General features: G+C 38.9%; 1 protein-coding gene across 1 annotated transcript in view; it reads left to right on the top strand.

Annotated features, from left to right (window-relative positions):
• The window catches only part of LOC150077771 (solute carrier organic anion transporter family member 74D-like), a 146,775-nt gene that overhangs the window by 108,994 nt on the left and 15,457 nt on the right, over positions 1–22,324 (top strand). The window contains exon 4 of the mRNA XM_090385174.1: positions 13,463–14,518. Within this exon, the coding sequence (XP_090241300.1) occupies positions 13,492–14,518 (1,027 nt within the window). The 5' untranslated portion in view covers positions 13,463–13,491. The remainder of the gene's footprint in view (positions 1–13,462; positions 14,519–22,324) is intronic.

A 22,324-nucleotide genomic window follows, 5' to 3' on the forward strand; every position in this document is an offset into this window, starting at 1 on the left:
AAAATAAAACAAAGTTTTAAATAAACAAAAAATCCAACTTGTAATAATTATAACTTATAATAGTTTTGTAGCAATAATTATAAGTTAAAATAACTCATAACTATAAGTTATTATAACAATAATTATAACTTATAATACTTTTGTTTGTTTTTGAAAGAAAACAAAACTACTATAAGACTATTATTAATAGAAATAAACTGATATAATAATTATTAAAGTTTGTTTAAAACTTTGTTTTAAAATAAAAACAAAATAAAGTTTTGAATAAACAAAAAATCCAACTTGTAATAATTATAACTTATAATAGTTTTGTAGCAATAATTATAATTTAAAATAACTCATAATTGTAAGTTATTATAACAATAATTATAACTTATAATAGTTTTGTTTGTGTTTGAAAGCAAACAAAACTACTATAAGACTAATATAATAATTATTAAAGTTTGTTCAAACTTTGTATTTTAAAATAAAAACAAAACAAAGTTTTAAATAAACAAAACATCTAGCTTGAAATAATTGCAACTTATAATCGTTTTTGTTGCAATATTTATAAATTAAATAACTTATAATACTCTTGTTTGTTTTTGAAAGCAAACAAAACTAGTATAAGAATATTATTATTAAAATAAAAGTATTATAATTATTATTATAGTTTGTTTATAACTTTTTTTAAATGAAAGCGAAACAAAGTTTTAAATAAACAAAAAATCCAACTTATAATAGTTTTTGTAGCAATAATTATACCTGAAAATAACTTATAATGCTTTTGTTTATTTTTTTTTAAAACAAACAAAACTACTACAAGGCTAGTTTTAAATTACATTACTATTATAAGACTATTATTATTACAAATAAAACAATTTTAAGTATTATTATAGTTTGTTTATTTTGTTTTTTTGAAACAAAACAAAAGAAAGTTATAAGCAAACAAAAATCCAACTTAAAATAACTTATTGTACTTTTGTTCGTTTTTTTAAATAAACAAAACTATTATAAGACTATTATAATTATTATTAACGTTTGTTTACAGTTTTATTTTTTAAAACAAAAACAAAACTTTTAAATAAACTAAAAATCCAAATCATGATATTTATAACTTAAAATAACTTATAATAGTTTTTTTTGAACAAACAAAACTATTATTATTACAAATAAAACTATCGTAATTATTATTAAAATTTGTTTTTAAATTTTCTGTTTTCAAATAAAAACAAAACAAAGTTTTATATAAACAAAAAATCAAATTTATAATAATTGTAACTTAAAATAACTTTTGTTTTTTGTTTTTTTTTTTTGTAAACAAACAAAACTATTATAATTATTGTTAAAGTTTATATACAACTTTGTTTTTTAAAAAAAGTTTTAAAATCGTTTTTTTTAAACAAATAAAACTGTTATAAGACTATTATTGAATTATATTATTATTTTAAGGCTATTATTACTACAAATAAAACTATTATAATTATTATTAAAGTTTGTTTTTAAAACAAAAACAAAACAGTTTTAAATAAACAAAAAATCAAAATATAATAGTTGTAACTTGAGGCGGCCAGGGAGTTTGCATTGAACCATTGAGGTTAATTATGGGAGCAACTTTGGATTCAGGGGATTCCCTTTTTTTTATTGGAGAAGTGCCACCGTATTGCTAATACATAAAGGCGGTTGCAAGAGTGAAGTCTGTAACTACAGATCGGTTGGTTTGACTTCAGTAGTAGGGAAAAATCTTAGAGGCAATGATCAAGAGTGCACTCCAGGGATATTTAGATAGAAATGGCATTCTGGAGAACACACAACATGGTTTTGTTAAGGGAAAAGCATGTTTAACTAACCTGGTAAACTATTTTGACACAGTTACTCATGAGTTCGATATAAGGAATAATTTGGACATAGGTTATTTGGATTTCAGCAAGGCATTTGACTTAGTCCCTCGTGACAGGTAATTGTATAAGCTGGAAACATGGGATTACTGGAAAGATTCTAAGATGAATTGCTGCATACAGAGGTTTGTGATGAATGGATATTCTACAGATCGGTGTAACGTCAGAAGTGAGGTCCCCAAAGGATCGGTTTTTGGACCACTGTTGTTTCTGATAGTCTTTAATATCGACGAAGGAGTGAAGGTCGTGATGGCACAATTTGCAAACGACATGAAACTGGGAGAGTCGTTAATGTTCAGTGCCAAGTAGCGTTAAATATCAATGCCTTCGGGATGACTTGAACAGGCTTCAATAATGGTCAGAGATACCAGCTATGTTTTAACGCAGCAAAATGAAAAGTCAAAATGAACTTGGGGAACAGCAACCCCAGAATATCTTATACAATTGGTGGAGTCGTATTAAAAACAGTAGAGGAAGAAAGGGATCCGGGAGTTACGATACGGGCAGATATGAAGTTCTCTGAGCTACACGTTATCAAAAAAAGGTTCTTTGAAATGAGCAGTTGGCGGTAACTTTTGTCAACGTAGTGTATAATCGACACTTGTGAAGTGGGGACATCGTTATGAACAGCGCATTTAACCGTGTATCGAAGCAGACAGCGTCCAGGGTATTCAGTCAATGGCCACAGTCATACAAACTAGCAGCCAGAAGGGAATATGGTCACTACTCACGCAGGCACTGCATGACTGACCACATGACTGTAATTTATTCACCTTATTCAGTAAGCTTCGCTAAGTTACGAAGTTTACTGAAGAAGACAGCAACAAAAGAGAGAAATGTCACCCTTTTTGCATTGATTCATAAAGACAAATGTGATCATTCACCGGAGTGCAAGATTGCTCCCTTAATACATTCAATGGCAGCAAACGTAAGTTGACACAAGCTATGATCACAAGTTCCTTGGTATCAGATAAATACTATGAGCTTTCTTAAGGCATCTTAGTAGATCTGATCATGGGAAAGACATGTGAGCTGTCTTATTTTATGAACGAAATCATCCAATTATCGAAAGCAGCCATCTCAAACGTATACAATGAGTGGAAGACAAAAGGAGAATGCAAGTCTAAAAGAAAGAAACGCGGCAAAAACTTGGAGTACCAAGAAGGTCGCCGTTTCTAGGTACTCCAAGAACAAGACACCATGAATTTATAGCGAATTCTATGTTAGAATAGAATGCCCAGTTTGCAGAGCAATGACTGAAATTCCTTTTAGGCAAAAAATCGAAAGATTCGACTGGAAAGGTGCCACCAACGCCAAAACTGTACTCTGGAACAGTGGAAAAAAGATGATATCGTGTGATAGGTCTCAATTTATAGATTTTTGCACCGGTGGAAAGGTAAAAGTGTCACCCACTCAAGGTGCTGGAGGAATTATCATAGTATAGGGCGTATTCTGTTGATATGGATTGGGTCCTGTCATACTGTTTGAGGGTCATTACCTCCAATAAATATCTTTCTGTCGTATATCGATCGAACTTCGTCCTGTAGTGTTTCATCTTTAACCGGATTGCGATGGATTCTATCAAGACGACAATGCAGCTGTCCATCGGTCAAAAATTGTGTCCGAATAGTTCGAGGAAACATTTCCGATATTTCCAAAATATCCTGACCTGAATCCACTTGAGAATATGAGAGATATGTTGGTTGTTTTGGGATTTTATGGCGTGGCGCATTGGTGTCTGAGGCTATAATGCGCCAATTCAACGATGCATTGGTAAAGACATTTCGACTTCGTAGTTTTTACCAACAACAGTAGAGCAACTAATAAATATCCTGATGGAAGAATGGTCAAATCTGAAGCCAATGTCCTGATGGAAGAATGGTCAAATCTGAAGCCAAACTCCCTTACACGCTTTATGGAATCCATCCTATTAGATACTGAATAAAGGATTCTAATTTTTTGGACAGTGTGTATTTCCGCATTGTAAAATGTTGATTTTTTATGTAGTATTGTACTAAAGTTTTTAATTAATCGAAGTTAATTAATTAATTAGGTCAATAATTATATTTTTAGACTTTTTCGTTTTGGTGTGGTCATCATACGGGTCAGTTGAAGAGAGACCTTTCAAATGTGGAAGAAAAACAAAGAGTGAAAGAATGTGTATTTTTCAAGGAAGATGTATACACAGACTAATTAGAAAAATAAAATTTCAGAAGGGGGGAGGCAATTGAGAGACAGAATAAGAAAGAGAAAACAGGATACGCACCAGACAAATAGGAGTGAGAGAAGGAGAAAGCGCAGACGGTTTGAATAGCTTTGTTTGCGTCTCGAGACATCTCATCACCTGCCCTATGTCTGTCTCTTCCAAGAAACTTTAATACTGTCATCGCTCGGACTAAATGCCCCTTCTCCTTTGCCCTTGTAATATGTTTAGGATCACTCCACCCTTCAGGGAACATCTGGATGACTTTCTTAAACACGATACGCAAATGTTACACACCTGGAAATTCAGAAATGGGAAGATAACAAAACGTTATCCCTTTGGGGTATTACCAAGGAGTCCTCACTTAAAACTGGCGCCTTAAGGTGGAAGGAAATAAACTTTGTTATCTCAAGATCGTGTAATTTCTCTGCAGTAGTGGAAGATTCCTGTGGGTGATTAATCTCCCCATTAAATTTTTAACCTCTTTTTAAAAATATAAGTGTATAATTATTTACACTATTTATAAACCGTGCTCTAAAAAATTATACGGACAGCAAGAACAGACTATGGACGATCAAACTTTGAAATTGGAAATCTCCTACCTGGTGCATCTCACAAAAGTACTCAAACATGAGGATTTTACTAAAGTACTGTAAACAGTGTGAACTTATGTTCAACTACATCCCAACAACCGAATTATCTTAATTTTGATACAAGGAGAAAAATCAATAAGAAGGTATATTGGGGAATGCAATAAGAAGGGTATAACTGAAGCTATATTCACTTGATGGACATTGGTAACTCATTAAGTGTTCTTGATTGTCCATCAAGCTTCAGTTATACCCTTCATATTGCATTCCTCAATATAATCAATTGGTAACCCATCAAGTATCACTATCCGATGGATATTGATACTTGATGTGTCTCCATTACAAAACATCCCACAGCTGTTCAATTGGATTGAGGTCGGGCGAATTAAGATGAGTGATATCTTCACTGTATTCCTCGAATCACTTGTGCACAGTGCGGGCCCGATGATACAGCGCATTATCATTTTGGAAGATCCTGTTTCAACATGGCATGGAGCACATGGTCTCCTAAGGTGATTCTGGAGGTCGCATAACCAGAGTTCTTTCCATCTAAATCATTAAGACCTCACCAGTGAAACATTTGTCCATACGCACAGGGGTCTTAGTTCTTGCCAGCAAAACATGCCCCATATTAAGCAACCACCGATACCTGCCCAGAGAGTCGGCACCATGCATAATGGGTTCGTGCACTCGCGTTGCTTGAGCCACGCACACACACACCGACGGACGCTATCAGGTATTTGTACCCTACCCATCCTCCAGTGTCCAATCAACGCGTTGTTAATACCATAGCATTTGTTGTCGATGATGATCAGCGGTAAGGAGAGGGCGTCTCTTGGGTCGTCTACTGTGGAACCCTGTACGTCTGAGGTGTGTGGCGCATCATCATGTTGAATATTGTTCTTGCATTCCCCATATTGATGTCGATTATCGCACAGTGACCTGCTGTTGAGCCCGTACAATGCGCTGAACCCTTCGCTCACCAGGAACATCCATCTTGCGTAATCCATTACAGTTCTGTTGGGAGGAGGTGGTTTGACCTGTTCTACACCATTGGTTGTCCACCTTAACCACAATTAGCCGCACTGATCTCCCAAAAACATGCAAATTTCTGTGATGGGTGACTCATTTCACCCATTCTTGGAGTCCAAGAAGGATTCCTTATTGGGGCCATATTACTTAAGATTCGCTTGAAACAAAAAGTTCCTGACAAGTGTTTATCTTTTGAGAGGAGTCCCGCAAGGTTCCTCTTTTGGATCATTCCTTTTTCGCATTTATGTGAATGATTTATAAATCATTCTCGTATTTGAAGTCGGGTAATTAATCTTCGCCGATAATAGTCTACATTTCGTTTCAGATATTAATTGGTGCCTTGTGCATACATAACACTTGGAGCAGTAAATGACAGACTGATTTGAATTTAAAAATGTAAAATGATTACATTTGCAGACAGACAGACACAGTAAGATGATCATAGAACACAACTATAAGGGGGAAAACACAGCCGTACAAAGGGTGAAAGATACAAAAGACTTGGTATCACCTTTCAGATAGATGTTTCGTTCACTGAACACATCAGCAAAATCACAGACTCTCTTTTTCTCTCTCTTTTGACAAAGCAGATACTACAATAATAAAAGATTGGTCTCGATTTACTATACATGAAGGACAAAAGTTGAATAAGCTACCCAGATCTGGAGTCAACATCGTCTCAGATATCAATAAAATAAAATTTAAAGAATTAGTCAGAAAAATTTTCAAAAACCGAGTTTCGCATAGAAGAGGAGCACTGGAACATTAAATATTCAAAAACTTCTTTTTGGGCTGCTTTTCCTTTACAATCTATCAATTAACTGTCCAACTTCCTTTCAGAATACGAGAGGTGATCATTTAATTCGTGGACTGGTGCAAGATCTTGTCTTAATTGTCGTGATCTGAATCTTCCGTGGATTTCTCCTTCTCGAAATACTCTCCCTTGACCTTTATACACTTTCGCCACCGTCGTACCCATGTATTAAATGCTTCTTGCAAGCCGTTTTTCGAAAGAGCCATTTTGCAAGCCATTTCTCGAAAGACTGCGAAAAGATTCCGTTATGGCTCTGCGAGCATCGTTGTTGGATGCGAAACTAATTCCTTTCAGAGCTTTCTTCAGACGTGGAAACAGGAAGAAATCACACGGGGATAAGTCCGGTAAATAAGGGGGATGTGTCAGAACCTCCCCACCTATGGCAGTGATCACTGCCTGCACAATATTAGCTGTACAGGGCCAAGCATTGTCTTGATGGAGAAACCACTTCACACTGGAATATGGCCATCCTACTTGGACACTCATTACCATACACTTCATTTATCTCTTTAACTGTTTCCGATGCATTTAAACTCGGTCTGACACAATAACGAATCACATTTCGCTGTTCAATCTGTATGTCCGACATGATACTTGCTTCAAAACGATCATCAATGGTACGCGGCTAAAAAAAACTCTTCACCCAACACTATCTTGATGAGTACTGGCATGCACACACAAAGTCTGCTCAGTAGTGATCAGGGAGAGCGCCTCTAGCGGCAGTTAGAGTGATATCCATTGATATCAATGGATATCACTACGGATAACGATTCCACTCCCGGGTGGAGGTCAGCAAGATCCCACCCAGGGAGTCTGGGGTTTGCAGTGCTTTCCACTAAGGGTAAATATCATTCCCTAAGACGGAGATGGGCTTCACTGATGTTCCTTATTGTACTAAGGTGTTCATCCTTGGAAGTAAGGTCACAGGTTGAATGTAATACAAGTATGCAATTGGTTGTATGGTGCAATGTTGGGACAATGTGGGGAAGGAAGACAAAGTTCAGTTCTTCACCCTTCAGGATATATCCGGGAGGTATGTCACGACCAGCAAGAAAAGATCTGCAGAGATGTTGCAATAAGTGGCACAGGTGAGGACTTCTTTATTTAAGCCTGCAATGCAGCTTGTGTTGCAATAGTCGGATCTCATGCAAGCTTGTTCTCTTGCATCAGTATGTAAGGTCGGTTTTGTTACAGTCGGGAGGATTGGTCCTATTAATGTTTGTCTGGTCAATTTGATCTTCTTGTTGGAGTTTGCGTTTCAAGATGTCGTTGGCACTGTTCTCGGGTATTAGCTTGAAGAGGACATTGGCAAACTTACAGAAGGCTAACTATGCAGCCTTCAATAAATCGATTTCGCAAAGATCATTGGCCATAACAAACATTGCTGGACTCGAAGAGTATGAAATAAATACCCCACCATTACCATCCCCTCACGGCCTCCATTTTGGACCAAAATGCAGCAACTTTCTTCTGGCTCTCTCTTCTGCGAGGACATCACTGGAAAAAAAACTTAACTGAATCAACCTGTTCAAAAGGCAGTTAACATTGCAACTGTAGCTTCTAGGTTTAAACCATCGAAGACCATTGAGAAAAAAACCACCGCAACCGTCCCCTGACTACCTTCTGCAGGAATATTACAAGAACCCTCTGTCTTCTGCAAGGGTATCTCAACTTGTCGTCTTCAAAAAGCGTCTTTATACAAGAAACAATGCAGACGAACCAGTATTCCTTCGTTTGGTACTGTAACCACTAATCCTCACTTTCCACCATTTCTTTCCTGATGAAGCATGGTATAAGTAATAAAATTAAAATAAAACAATGAGTCTTTCCTTGGTGAAACTGTCATATCGAGTTTAGAATCATCGGTTAATTTTCCAATGAATTTTAAAATTTACTTGGCCGCGAAGTTTTAAAATCTTCTTTGTTTCTTCGAACAACGAACAACTTCTTTACAACCGTTTTTTTTTTAGTGTTTTCATTAGAGACCATCTGCTGTCTAAGGCAAGACCACCTGCTTGAGCAGCTCTCATAGCAGGTGGGTCATCTGTTAAATAAATATCCAATTAACCTTTTGGTGAGTACACTGGTAGAGGCGCTACTTTAAGATCTTTAGAAACGACTACATTTGTCGCATAGTTAACCTAAAGTTGTTAAATATATTATCCCATTAAAAGCGATTTTCTAAAGAGCTGAAGTCTGAGCGCTGCCACCGTCACTGGAGAGACAATTAAAAAAAGACGATAACGTCTTTTTTTAATTGCAATTTCTGAAGTCAACAAAGTTATGTGAATGGGGAAAGATGGATAAAATCAGTATTAGGTGGTTTCGTGATAAATCCAATATTTGGGAATAAATTGATTAATGCCAAATAATGGTTAAAACATTCGGGGAGCATACCCTTCCCAATCTGTGGTTAAGAAGTGAGCAGCAGAATTTAAACCAGGGAGGAAGAGCCCTGAAGATCACACTCGCTGTGGATGACTTGCAACTGCCATCACAGGAGAAGTTGTTGACGGTGTGCATGATCTGCTGATGAGTCACAGTTCGGTAATTGCAAGCGTCTTTAGGCATCTCATCTGAACGTGAGTACCACTAATATCACTATGAAAAAGGTGTCAGCACAATGGGTCCTATAGTTGTTGACAGCAGATCAAAAATGCACGAGAGTTATCAAGTGAACTTTGCATCGTTTTCAAGCAGATCCAGCAAATTTCCTTGCAAGGTTTGTGACCATGGATATGACGTGAACCCTTACAACCAGAGACAAAGGAGCAGTGCAAACAGTGAGAACACCTCTTCTCCCCCTTCCAAAGAAAGCCAAGTTGCCGATGGAGTGTTGGTAGTAAATTGCCTTCAGAAAGTCCTGATAGTCATCGAGACATATCATTCAGACCTTGTAAAACGCTTGCGTGTAAACATCAACGACAAACGCCAAAGAAAACTCAGCAAAGGAGTATTGTTCCGCGCGACAAAGCGCCTACTCACAAGTTTGCCATTGACATGGTTGCAGAGGATGAGTGCGGCTTTGAAATCTTGGGCCATCCCTCATATTCACCAAATGTGACACTGTTGGACTTTCACCTATTTTCTAATTTATTGCAGTGCATGAATTCCTGGAGGCCCAAGAGAAAACTTTGTTCGTAGCTGAAATCAACTCATTGCATCTGTGTTGACAAAAGTGTATTGACTCCAAAAGGGATCCTTCAAATAAACCCTTCACACTCACACCAAAACTTTTCAAACGCCCCTCGTAGCATGGTTTTTTCCTCCAGGAAGCTCTGGTTTTTCGGAAAAAAGAAACCACAGAACCACACGCAATTTACGAACAGTATCGGTGATACACCTAAAACTCTATAACAAACAAGCAGATTTATTATGGTGTGTGTGTGTGCTAAGTGCCAAAGTAACTAAGGCTATGAGGTGTCAATATATTGTGTCTTTAATAAAAGAATGCCCAACGAGTTGCCTGGAGATAAAACTATGCAGTCCTCCACCGCAACTGACTAACTCGGCCACGTTGCGAAAAAAAAAAAGTCGATAAAATTTCCTGACGTCATTGATGGGATTCGAACCCACAGTTTCCACGGGATTTTATTGGACGGTGATTATAGTCACTGTGATATCCACGAATATTTATTGTAAGTTTATTGAATCTAGCCTAAGTGGTAAGGATTTCCTCAGGTGGGAAGGCCCTAAACGATGAACAAATCGACCTTTAGAACTCATTCGATTTACAGACACAGACAAAGAGTACTATGACCGGATCGCTTCCCCCTCCCCCTACGAAGAACTGTGAACTCCGAGATAAGTTGAAACTAGCTTTGCAATATTCCAAAGACAGTGGGTGGGCACCAGATGTGTCTAACTGAAATTTTTTATACAGCTGTTTGGGCCTCTCACATGATCCGTGGTATAAAAACGCCTCGTGGAGGAAGAAAAAATAGAGAACAGGCCCTGCAATTTGATCAGATAAGTGTCAGGGTCGGTATGCCCGGAGCTAAGAGTTTACATGTGACGTATTGACCGAAACGGCTTATAAGGACATACAAACTGAGATTGAACATTCCCAGGCAGTTATAAATTCATTAGAAATACAAGTCTGATTCACAACTGGTAACTGTTTTGGGTGGTAAAAGATACTAAAGACGCAATTAAGATGGATTGGGAATGTTGTAGGGACAACTTCTGTTCGAGGCATGTCTTCCACAGTAGTTCAAGATTTCACTGACAGGACAAATCGCACGTTGGGACCTAGGGCTGAAATTCGTCATCCGGGGGAAAATAATAAAAGTTAACTTGATCCCACTACTCCACTGTCTTTGCTGAAATCTCTGGAATAGTTGATTACTTCTGGTAGATGCAATTTTAATGCACCTGTGCAAGAGTGGCAGCGATGTTTTACAATTGGAGAATAGCAACACCACAAAATTACACACTTGGTGGGATTGAATTGATAACGGTAGAGGAAGAAAGGGGTCTGGGAGTATGGGCAGATATGAAGTTTTCTGACCAGTGCAAACAGGCAGCCAGGAAAGCCCATGGTGTCCTATCGATGATTTATCGAACATTATCCTGTAGAAATATAAAGGTCATAGTCCCGCTATATAAGGAATGGTAAGACAGCATTTGGAACACAGTGTTCAAATATGGAGACCTTGTCTGAAAGAAAAAAAAGACCTTGAGCTCTTCTTGAAAGGGTCCAAAGAAAAGCAACTCGGATGGTAATATCGAAAAATGGACGACCATAATTATGAGGAAAGACTTCGAATATGTGGGCTACAGGGCTTGGCAACCAGGCACCTCAGAGGTGACCTCGTTGAAGTTTATACGGCTCTGGGAGGGATTAGAAATGATGAATGAAGGTGGAATTCACGATGTCATAAAGATTTCGATTGTAGGAAGTTTTCTTTTAGCCAAAGGATTGTTGATCGCTAGAACAGGTTGCCTTGACGGTTGTTGAGGCTGACAGTTTAAATAAATTCAAGGGTCAACTGGATAGTTACCTATGTGATTAGGGAATCAAATAATTTGTATTTTATTATCTACTCGTGAATTTGAACAGTATTTGAAATGTTTAATTATCATTAATTTTTCTCAATAACGAATCATTTTTCAGAATTAATGAATCAAACCTTAAATAATTTTTGTTCTTTTAATAAAATACCACGATAAATTTAATTATTTAAATATTTTATGAAACTTAAGTCTTTTAATTTTTATTTATATTATGTATTTATAAAAAAAAACACGATTAATACACATGATTTTATTTTCTTTTATTATAGAGTAGTCTTGTCAGGATATTTAATTTTTCCTTTAGTTTCTCGTGATGGACTGTGACCTTTATCTGAGTTTGGTCACGTGTTATAAAAAATGGCGAATAAATAGACTTTTAAAAATCAATTTAAAAATACATTACGTCTGCTCGATTATCTACGCATGCGTAAATTGAATTTATGTTCTCGGGTTATTAATGTGACGTTTATTTAATATTTTTCTTTGCCCATCTTCAGCTAAGAACTTTATTTCCTTACCAAAACTGATGGGGAAACGACTCTTCGCCACACCTCCCTATTAAAAAAAAACAACTCCACTGTTTGGGGTTGAAGAAATAAATCTTAGCCGTTAAAAAGATAAAAAAAAAACAAAAAGAAGAAGAGAAAAAAAAACCCCACGCACTCCTTGTGTTGAGAATAAATTGCTACAAAAAGTTACAAAAGAAAAACATCTCCTGCATGCACTTTGCTGGCAAGGTCACGGTCAACGGTGTGTAAACACGGGACGCTACCCATCTCCCGCTTACTCCGTATCGTCGCTACCTGCTAGCCCGCTACTACTTTTTTTTTCAAGTTCCTCGATTAGGGTTCAAGGTCATCAAAGAACAAGGGTTAAAGTGTAGTAGAGGACGGTGGCCGAAGGATGATCTGGCGACCTTTGATAACTTTATAGAATACTGTGCTGCCATCTATATATCATACAACAAAGCTTTTTAATTTGATGCAAAAAATATAATATTAAATACAAAATTTAATAATTACTTTTAATCGTTATTAAATATAATTGTTAATATATTTATATTAATTAATTTTGTATTTAATATTTAAATATGATAAAATTCGTAATGTTTTATCAAAATAATTTTTTTGATAAATATTACGAATAAATTTTATAGTTTTTAAAGCGTATAACATGTTGAGCTCGAAAAAGATTTTGACGAGCTCCTTGGATACCTTGAACAGTAAAGTAAAGGAGTGCAATAAGAGCAAGAAAACCAAGACAATTTTAATTTCAGTGGCCAGGAAGAAGAATCAGTTAGATGGAATAAGATTGAAACAGGTGGACAGATAGAGATACTTGGGAAGCATAATGACAAAAAATGGGAAAAGCCTGGAGGAAAAAAAACAAGGATCGCAATGGGCAAAGAGGCATTTAGTAACAGAAACATTAATAATGGACTGTTGTACTACAGATGGCTCGAAGACATGGACACTGGGAAGAGAGATCAGACGGCTAGAAGCTTTTGAGAGGGTATGGAAAGGGTGAAATGGGTGGACAGAGTGAGTAACGAGGAAAATAGAAGAAAGAACGCTGGTAAAAGAACTAAGAAGGCAAAAGAACTTTATAGGACATGTTTTGAGAGAGAGAAAGATGTTGAGGGAAGTTATTGAGATGTGTGGGAAGAGAGCTGTTGGGAGAAGGAGAATCGGAATGATGAATTGGATGGGAAGAGGAAATTATGCATGGCGTCAATGGAGCTTTGAATCTGCCTGAGGGAGAGAACTTCAAGAAGATAACATTTATTTAAGAAATAATTTCTTGGTACTGTGAAATTTAAAATGGAATAAAATAGTCTTAAAAATTTCAATTGTATCAAAATATTAATCCAAAGAGAGTATAAATTTCGTGCCAATTTTGAACTAAAATAATTTTTCCTCACTTTTTTCAGGTCTCTCTACATTTTGGGATCGTAACGCAATGGAAAAAGAAAGATCATTTACACCGGTAGGTGGCAATGTAGTCGACTCACCTAATGACTGCAGGGTCATCGGCAGCGAAAAAGAAACGAAGAACGGTGACTTAAATGGTCATCATAAACTTGCCAACGGAGGGGTCAATGGACAATTAGCGCTAGTGCCTGATGAATCGAGGTACAAAATATTTCCTGGTTGCGCGTGTCATATGGAGTTACTGGACGTGGTGTATGATGATCGTGATGATTACACGTGCGGGGTGTGGTCTCTGAAACCGAGGTGGTTACAGTCGTTCGCCAATAAAAAAGCGTTTCTTGCAGTGTTCTGTCTGACAAGCGTCCTCCAGGGCATGTATTACACCTACTTTGTGAGTGTCCTTACCACCATTGAGAAGCTCTACCAGATCCAAAGCAAGACCACAGGTATCATTATGTCTGCCACTGAAATTGGACAGATAGGGGGCGCTCTTTTGCTTACCTATTATGGTGGGCAAGGACATAGACCGAAGTGGATAGCAGGAGGAATGTTAATATTCGCTCTAGCTTCCATCCTGTGCTCCACCCCTCACTTCCTTTTCGGTGGCTACACCATTCCATCTACAATTCCGTCCAAACGAAACGCTACCTCTTTCCAGTTGCGTGAACTCACCTCTAGGTTGTGCCATCATGCCGAAGGTGACTCGAATGACAATGTGACTTTGCCCCAATGGACGTGGCCAAATTCAACTCTCCCAGATCTTCAGGAAGCAAATACGACCCTTGCTGATCTTCAGGAGACAAATACAACTCATCCAGTGGTCGAAGAACTGACCATTTGGCATTCTACGCAACCTCCCTTGTATAAAGGATTGAAGGGCTCTAGATGTGATTCGCCAGAGAATACTAGCCATCACAACAAGGTTACGCAAGCAGTGTTAGCAGTGTTTTTCTTCAGTCTGCTCTTCATAGGAATTGGTGCCACAGCAGTGTATACTCTGGGGATACCATATATTGACGATAACGTCGCCACTAGGGAAAGTCCCTTATATTTTGGTAAGTATCTGTATAATTTGTTTAACAATACTACTTATTATCCTCTGGGTCAACTGATAGAAATATTAGTTGGAAAACTTGAATATTCTTAATTTAATAGTCTATTTGTTGTTGTCGGGTTATATGAAAGTAAGATTTAAAATTGAACAATACCCATGTCTCTAGTAGCGATCAAATCCGGTAGTGCCCATCTCTTTGAGCTGCTATAGTGTTGAAATCCAGTGGGGGGCTTCTTACCGTTAAGGGTGACTTAATTTTAATCACCAATTTCTAGCTTCCCACGTCAGATGGAAAATACCTGAGTTCAAATCCCGTCAATGACGCGCGAGGAATTTTTATCGGTTATTTTCACAATTTGGCTGATTTCGACGATCTCAGGCGAGGATAACGTAGTTTTTCATCCAGCAATGACTCAACCATAGAAAACACGCAATAGTTGACCTCACTAACGATCAATAAAGCCCTCCTAAGTCCTACTGTCACCCATCGATCGCACAGTGTCTCACTAGTCTGTCGCCAATTTATCCACAAGAGCTAATTCCGTGTGTTACATCCTCATCAGTTTTACCATCTCGTCACGCCAAGTGATTCAAGTACACTGTCCGAATTTCTCTTTATTCTCTTGTATGAACCCCAGTTCTCACCAAATTATCCTTTGCACTTCTTTCTCCTCTAAAAAATCTCACCTATACACCCTACCATCAATATTCGAGTACCTGCATATCCAAAAATAATCTTGATTCACAGGAAAACTAATAAGATGCTCTACAACTTTTGGCTTTTATGACAGCGTCTAGTCTCCTTGGAATACTCTCCACCAATGTTTTGTAAATGTCCTCCGAAATTTAACCCCATTCTGCCTTCAAAGTGGCAACCAGTTCAGCTCTATCTTTTTCGGCAGTCTCTCCAAACATACGCCCGGCGATCCAATTTATCCAGGAGGTTCGATGTTGGGCTAACCAGTGCAACTTTTCGACGATGATGTCCTCAAACTAGTTTGTCACAATGTGACAGTATGGCATGTCGCGTTGTCCTTCTGATAGCGTTAGAGGCTTTTCCCGACCTGCTGCCACAACGTAGGTAACGCATTATTGTCCAGGTCATTTAGACAGGCTTCATCATTCGGGGTTTTGTCCAAAACAACCAACGGTCCCGTGTCAAAACCACAAAAGACAGCCACAGAACCATCACGCTGCTTCTGCCAAATTTCATTGTGGGACGATAAAGTCCGGCTAATAGCTTTCTCCAAGAATCTGCCACACCCAAGGGCGACAGACTGGTAGACCCTGGACTGTAACTAGTCACTCGAAAGCACAGCTGTCCATTGGTTTATGCACCAAGAATCACACTGGACAACGTCTGGCATTAGACGGGCCCTCGTAAGTATAACAGTTAGTAGGATCGCCGCCCTCCCACCACAGGGTAGAAAAGACCTCAAACTCAAACGGCGCGGCGTCCTGGGCAATGTACTGGCAGTGACGTGCATACCAATTATTTCGCTGAGAGCATTTATGTGGTGCACCGTTGACCTGTGTTTTGAGCGGACGATTTTTTAGGAGCATTAGCGACTAAGGCCCTATTGCTCCGTATTATATTTTTTTGTAAATTGCGTGTGTTCTGAGGTCGATTTTCTGTTTGTTGGATGAAAACCGGAGTTTCCGGGAGAAAAACTATGCTACACTCGCCTGAGACCGAAAAGGACCATAAAAATTCCTCACCTCATCGACGGTACTCGAACTCGTGTCTTTTTTTACTAGCTGTGGGGAGGACCAAGATTCTACCAACTGTGCTACCCACGAGAGCAAACTATAATGGAGCGAATGTCCAAATATCAATGATTGGAAGAGTACACTGCCCTACCATTAATATCCGGACACCTGCCTTTAGACCCAAAAAAGAGCTTTTATTGTGACATTTTAATAATTTGTGCTGAAACCTTTTGCTTTTATAACGGCCTTCAATCTTCGCGGCATACTCTCAACCAACTTTTTATAAATGTCACGTGATATGTTCCTCCACTCGGCCTTTAACGCAGCCACCAGTTTGGCCTTATTCTTTGGACGATCTCGACGTGCACGTAACTGACGATCCAATACTTCCCAAAGATCTTCGATAGGGTTCAGATTAGTACTCTGGGCTGGCCAATCCAACTTTTCCACACTCATGTCCGCAAACCACTCTGTTACGACCCAAGCAGTATGGCATGTGACTGCTAAATACGATTAACAATTTGTAATGATTGATTTATTGTAAACTCCACTGACCTGGTGGTTGTGCCGGAGTATCAACAAGAACAAGTGTATAATTGTCCAGGTTGTCCTGGTATTACACAGCATTCATAGTTTTGTTGATAAAGGAGCCCCATACCATGACACTGCCTCCACCAAACTTCATTGTTGGGAGGATACAATCAGGAAGGAAGTGTTCCCTTGGCATTCGCCACACCCAGGAACGGCCATCAGACTGATAGAGTGCTAACCTCGACTCGTCTGTCCATAGGACTGTTTCCCACTACTCTACAGTCCAGGATTCGTGCTCCTTATACCATGTTAGCGTCTAGCATTTGTTGAAGTCATCAATTCTGTTGAACATGTCATCTTCCATGTCCACTTTTGCAATTGTCTGTTCGAAGCCCAGTGTGTATATTTATAGAAAGTTCTGTGACGTGTTGCATGCATAGGACCTGTTTCCCCATCCATGGAAAGGTGTTCGAATATTAATGGTAAGGCAGTGTATTTAGTTCTTCTAATTCTCAAATCATCACCCTCCAAAGCTATTTGCTGTAATTCCATCTTACTCCCTCTTTGATGTGGTCAATTAATATTATATATCATCTGCAAACATCAACCTAATAGTATCTTCTTCTGTAAGTTTCGCAAACCTCAGTTAATTTTTGAGGAAACTCTTTGTAACTCTATGTGTCTCACATTTTAAAAGTAATTTAGATCGCATTCAAAACCTGTCTTATAATTTCATCATTAATATTGAGTTGAAAGTGGATAAAATTCCGAGTGTGTGCATTAAAGTAATCAATAACCATCAAGTTCCTTCTTCATTTGTAAAATGCAAACGGTTGAAGAATTCACAACAAGCTTTCCATTCCCTAAATAAATAAATGTACCACGATCTTCCAACGACATCAACTCTGATGTAACTTGTATTTAAATAATGTTATTAGGTTCTCGCCAGTTTGAACTGTGCAAATGGATTTTGTGAATTTGTCTTGTGAACTTGAACAAATAGTTCCCGTTGATATTTACCACGCTTGTAACGCTGTATTGCTGATTAATTGCATTTTAATGTGGGTAGACTCAGTATAATGTAATCCCCTCTGGCTATTGATCGTCTTGGAGATGTTGTAACTTGTATTCCCAACATAATAACTTGTAACTTGTACTGCCGAACTCAGGAGCGAGTTTGGCACTACAAGTTACATGTTTCAGAACCTTATTCTCTCTTTTTTTCTTTTTGAATGAAGGAAAGGAAGAGAAAATTCGTTTCCTGCACTGTGCTCCTGATTCATGGACACTTCAGAACTTTACCTTTTATGGTTTTATCGTAATATACTCAGTGATCACTGAATAATGGACTATTGTTATACTAGGGTTTTAGGAGCATCAGCGACTAGGGCCATATTGCTCCTTATGTGCTATCTCTAAATTGCGTGTGTTCTATGATCGATTTATGTTTGCTGGACGAAACACCAGAGTTTCAGGGAGAAAAAACCGTTGTACACTCGCCTGAAACCAACTAACTCAGCCATGTTGTGAAAAATGCCCATACAAATTCCTCACGTCACCAATGGGACTCGAACTCGGTCTTTTCCACCCGGTGTGGGGAGTGCTTGAGTAGAAAGTAATCAACTATCAATGCAGAGCAGTTCGGATATTACTGGTAGTGGAGTACACACTGTGCTGCCACTTTATTAGGTACACCTAGCTAGTAGCGTGTTCAGCCTCCTTTAGCCTTCAAAACATCCTAAATTCGTCTAGGCATGGATTGAACAAGATGCTGAAAACGTTGTGCAGGAATGGAGTACCATGCAGACATGAGTGTGTCACGCAGTTCCTTGAGATTCGACGGAGGGGTAGGCCTGCAGCGAACAGCCCTTTCCAGCTCATCCCAAAGATGTTCAATAGGATTGAGATCCACCGACTGAGCGGGCCACTGCAGCAAAAAAAAGTCATTGTCATGTTCCTGGAACCATTCCATAGTGATTTGGGCTTTGTGCACCGCGCAATATCCTGCTGGAAATAACCATCTGACTGAGGATAAACTGCCAATATGAACGGATGCACTTGGTCAGCAACGATGTTTAGGTATGATGTGGCATTCAGACGTGAATCTATGGGTATCAATAGACCCAAGGTGTGCCAAGAAAACTTTCACCACACCATAACACTTCCCCCACCACCTTGCAGAGTATTCGTCAGACATGACGGGTCCATTTATTCATGTTGTTTTCGCCAAATTCTGAGCCTTCAATCAACATGATGCACCAGGAACGTCGACTCGTTAGTCCAAGCAACTGTTTTCCAATCCTCGATAGTCCAGTCCTGGTGTTGCTGTGCCCACAAGAGGCGTGCCTCTTGTTCTTCATCGATAACAAAGGTATGCGATGTGGCCGTCGGCTGTTGTAGCCCATTCGCGACAAAGTGCGACTAGTGGTCCGTTGGATTATTTTGTTCTGCGCACCAAGGTTGTATTCTGACGTGATGTGCGACATTGTGGCCCGGTTCTTTGCTTGCACAATTCTAGACATCCTCCTCTGACCTCTCTCATCAACAAGCGATTTTCTTCCACAGGAGTGCCGTTGAGAGGATGTTTTCTGTTCATTGCACCATTCTCGATACACCCTTGAAACTGTGGTGCGTGAAACGTTCAGGAGAACTGCCGCTTCAGAAATGCTTTGTCCAGCACGTCTTGCACCTACTACCATGCCACGTTCGAAGTCCGTTAGATCACTCCTTTTCCCCATTCTTGCTACGGTTTGTACGCTTAACTGATACTAGAAAGGTTGTTCTGGTGCATTTATATCCGCAACTGTGGTCATGTGACTTGCAACGTTGTGGGACAAACCATTTGTGTGCACAGCATGGGTGTACCTAATTAAGTGGCAGCACAGTGTATATTTCCATCCATTGATATTATGGTACAAATGAAATCCTTAGAGCAACACAGGTTCTTCAACAATGAGGTATTTGCCCATTAATGGAACTACACCGAAGTTTTCGGTCGACATGACAGTGATAAACCGCAACAGTTAATTGTTAACCCCTTGTCTTTTAATAAGGCTGCTATCGTGGGTAACACAGTTGGTAGAATCGCTCTCCTCCCCAACACCGGTAGAAAAGACTTGAGTTCGAGTCCTATCGATGACGTGTGGAATGAATTTTTATGGACAATATTCACAACGTGGCTGAGTTAGTCGGTCCTACGCGAGGGTTGCATGGTTTTTTCCTCCCGTAAACTCGGATTTTCATCCAGAAAGGAATCCAGAACAGAAAATTGCAGAATCTCCACGTATAGGGTCGTAAATTCACTCAAGCTGGTTAATTTTTAAATATATATTTTTTTAAAATTGCGATATACTCACGTCTAAACAGCCAGCTTTCGTTTATTCAGCTGGCATGTGCCACAGCGTGAAAAATTATGGAACACATAATTCCTTTCAGATTTACAAAAAACTAAGAATGGTAGCGTTTACAAAGTACATTCATATAACATAAAACAAAGCATTCTTGGAAGGGGCTTTAGTTCGCTCAGTCCCTTGTGATGTAACTCCACTGCCCTTCACTGTATCCACAAATATATTATTTTAAGATTTTTAAACCAATTTGTAATTTTTAACCCCTTCGTGTGGCCCATTTCTCGACTTCATTCTTTGTTCTGCGCTGGAATTAGATTCTTGAAAATCTTATGGGCCTCCACTTTGTTAATTAAATAGAAATTATAGAAAGTTTTTTTATATACAACTTGTCAAAAAATTCGAATCATTTTGAGAATATCTAGAGACCAGAGTTGGGCTGGATTCCATTAGATGTCTGATGGAGTAAATCTCCAGCCCAACTCTGGTCTCTTTAAAAATAGTAATAATTAACAATTGTATAAACTGAATTTTAAAAATCAGTAATAAAAGAATAACGGAACCTTTAAAAAACCTCTAGGATCACTTTGCAGCTCTCCAGGACTCTGAGAAACACTTATTTTATTAATCCATATTAAAATATTATCACTGCATCTCAAAACATGGGTTTTTCCTCCCAGAAACTCAAGTTTTTCGTGGAGAAAACAGAAAATCGACAGCAGAAGTCGCTGATGCGCCTAAAACCCTACAACAACCAATCAACCAAAACAATTTCTTGCATATAAGATGGTTCACAATAATTGTGAATTATTGTGAACTCAATAATACATCGAGAAAGCTGAATTAAGACTAGAGGACTCACATCGAGTGGGGCCACTTTTAGCCAAAATTACAGTATTATGATATTCAGAAACGAATATTAAACTGGTTAAATTATTATAGACTGAGTGATCACTGTATGATGATCACCTACCCAATACTGTGCAAGGCAACCGTTCGCAAGGATAACATCTGCGATTCGTCTAGGCATTGACTCCACTAGATGTTTGAAGATGTCCATATGGATCTGGATCCATGCTAACCACATGGCTTTTCACAGTGTTGGAACAGATGACGGTTGCGTGTCCATATACCTCACTACCTGATCCAAAACATCCCACAGGTGTTCACTTGAATTTCAGGCGAATTTGGAGGCCACTCAAGACGATTGATATTTTCACTGTGTTCCTCGAACCACTCGTGCACAGCACGGGCCCGATGACACAGAGCATCCTGTCTGGGAAAAAATGCAACGTGGCAAGGTGCATATGGTCTCCTAAGAGGTGCTGGTAGGCCTCACCAGTAAAACGTTGGTTCTTACGCTTACAGGACATGGCGCTATAAACACCAAACTAACAACTCTGGGAATAATCGAAAATCCACTCTAATGTTCGACTGCCATCAATACGAAACCAATTGAACTCAGCCCCACAGCATGGAAAATCATAGCAAACCAATCGCGGATCTTCATCAAATGGAGTAGTCACGGGTTCTATGAACAAATATGTGTGGACATGTGTTTTTGTAAGGGGAGGCTCCTAGAACGTTTGTTCAACTCTGCCTCGTGTCTCTGTGAAGAGCAGTATCACTACAAATGGGCCAGATGTGTGTGACGTTGTCTGGCTTCTTGGCTACCCAGAAGCATCAGTCACCTGGACAAATGATTCTGGGTACCCGTCCACACCACGAGAAGGTGGGCCAGTTCCAGCAAAACACGTACTGTCTCAATACGAGACTCTGACCCACATGATGTTGCCAAAAGGTGGGCCAGATTCCTCTAGTGGCCCACTCCAGAGGAGAGAGAAAAAAAGTGATATCACTGTAGAACGCGAAACGACAACAAAAAAAAAAAAAAAAAAAAAAAAAACAGTGTGACAGCAACCCTGAAAAAGTAGAGAGAAGAGAAAATAAAAAGAGAGAGAAAAAAAACCATGTGACAGCCACACTGAAGAACGCGAAGAGAAAAGAAGAGAGATAGGAAGAAATAAAAAAATAAATAAATAAAAAGAGAGATAGTGTTTTCCGTCCTGCACACAGGCTGCAGAAACAAGCTCCACAGTCCATGTAGCAGGACTGGGGGAGGGGAAATACATGGTCGGTTTCAGTTCACTGCTGGTCATCGACGTTGGCCACTGGGGGCCTGTTAATCCTTCGTCTGCGCTTAAAGACTTCAGCTGAGT

Source organism: Mastigoproctus giganteus, chromosome 11, assembly GCF_048544385.1.
Source record: "Mastigoproctus giganteus isolate SK-2022 chromosome 11, ASM4854438v1, whole genome shotgun sequence".
Taxonomy (NCBI): Eukaryota; Metazoa; Arthropoda; class Arachnida; order Uropygi; family Thelyphonidae; genus Mastigoproctus; species Mastigoproctus giganteus.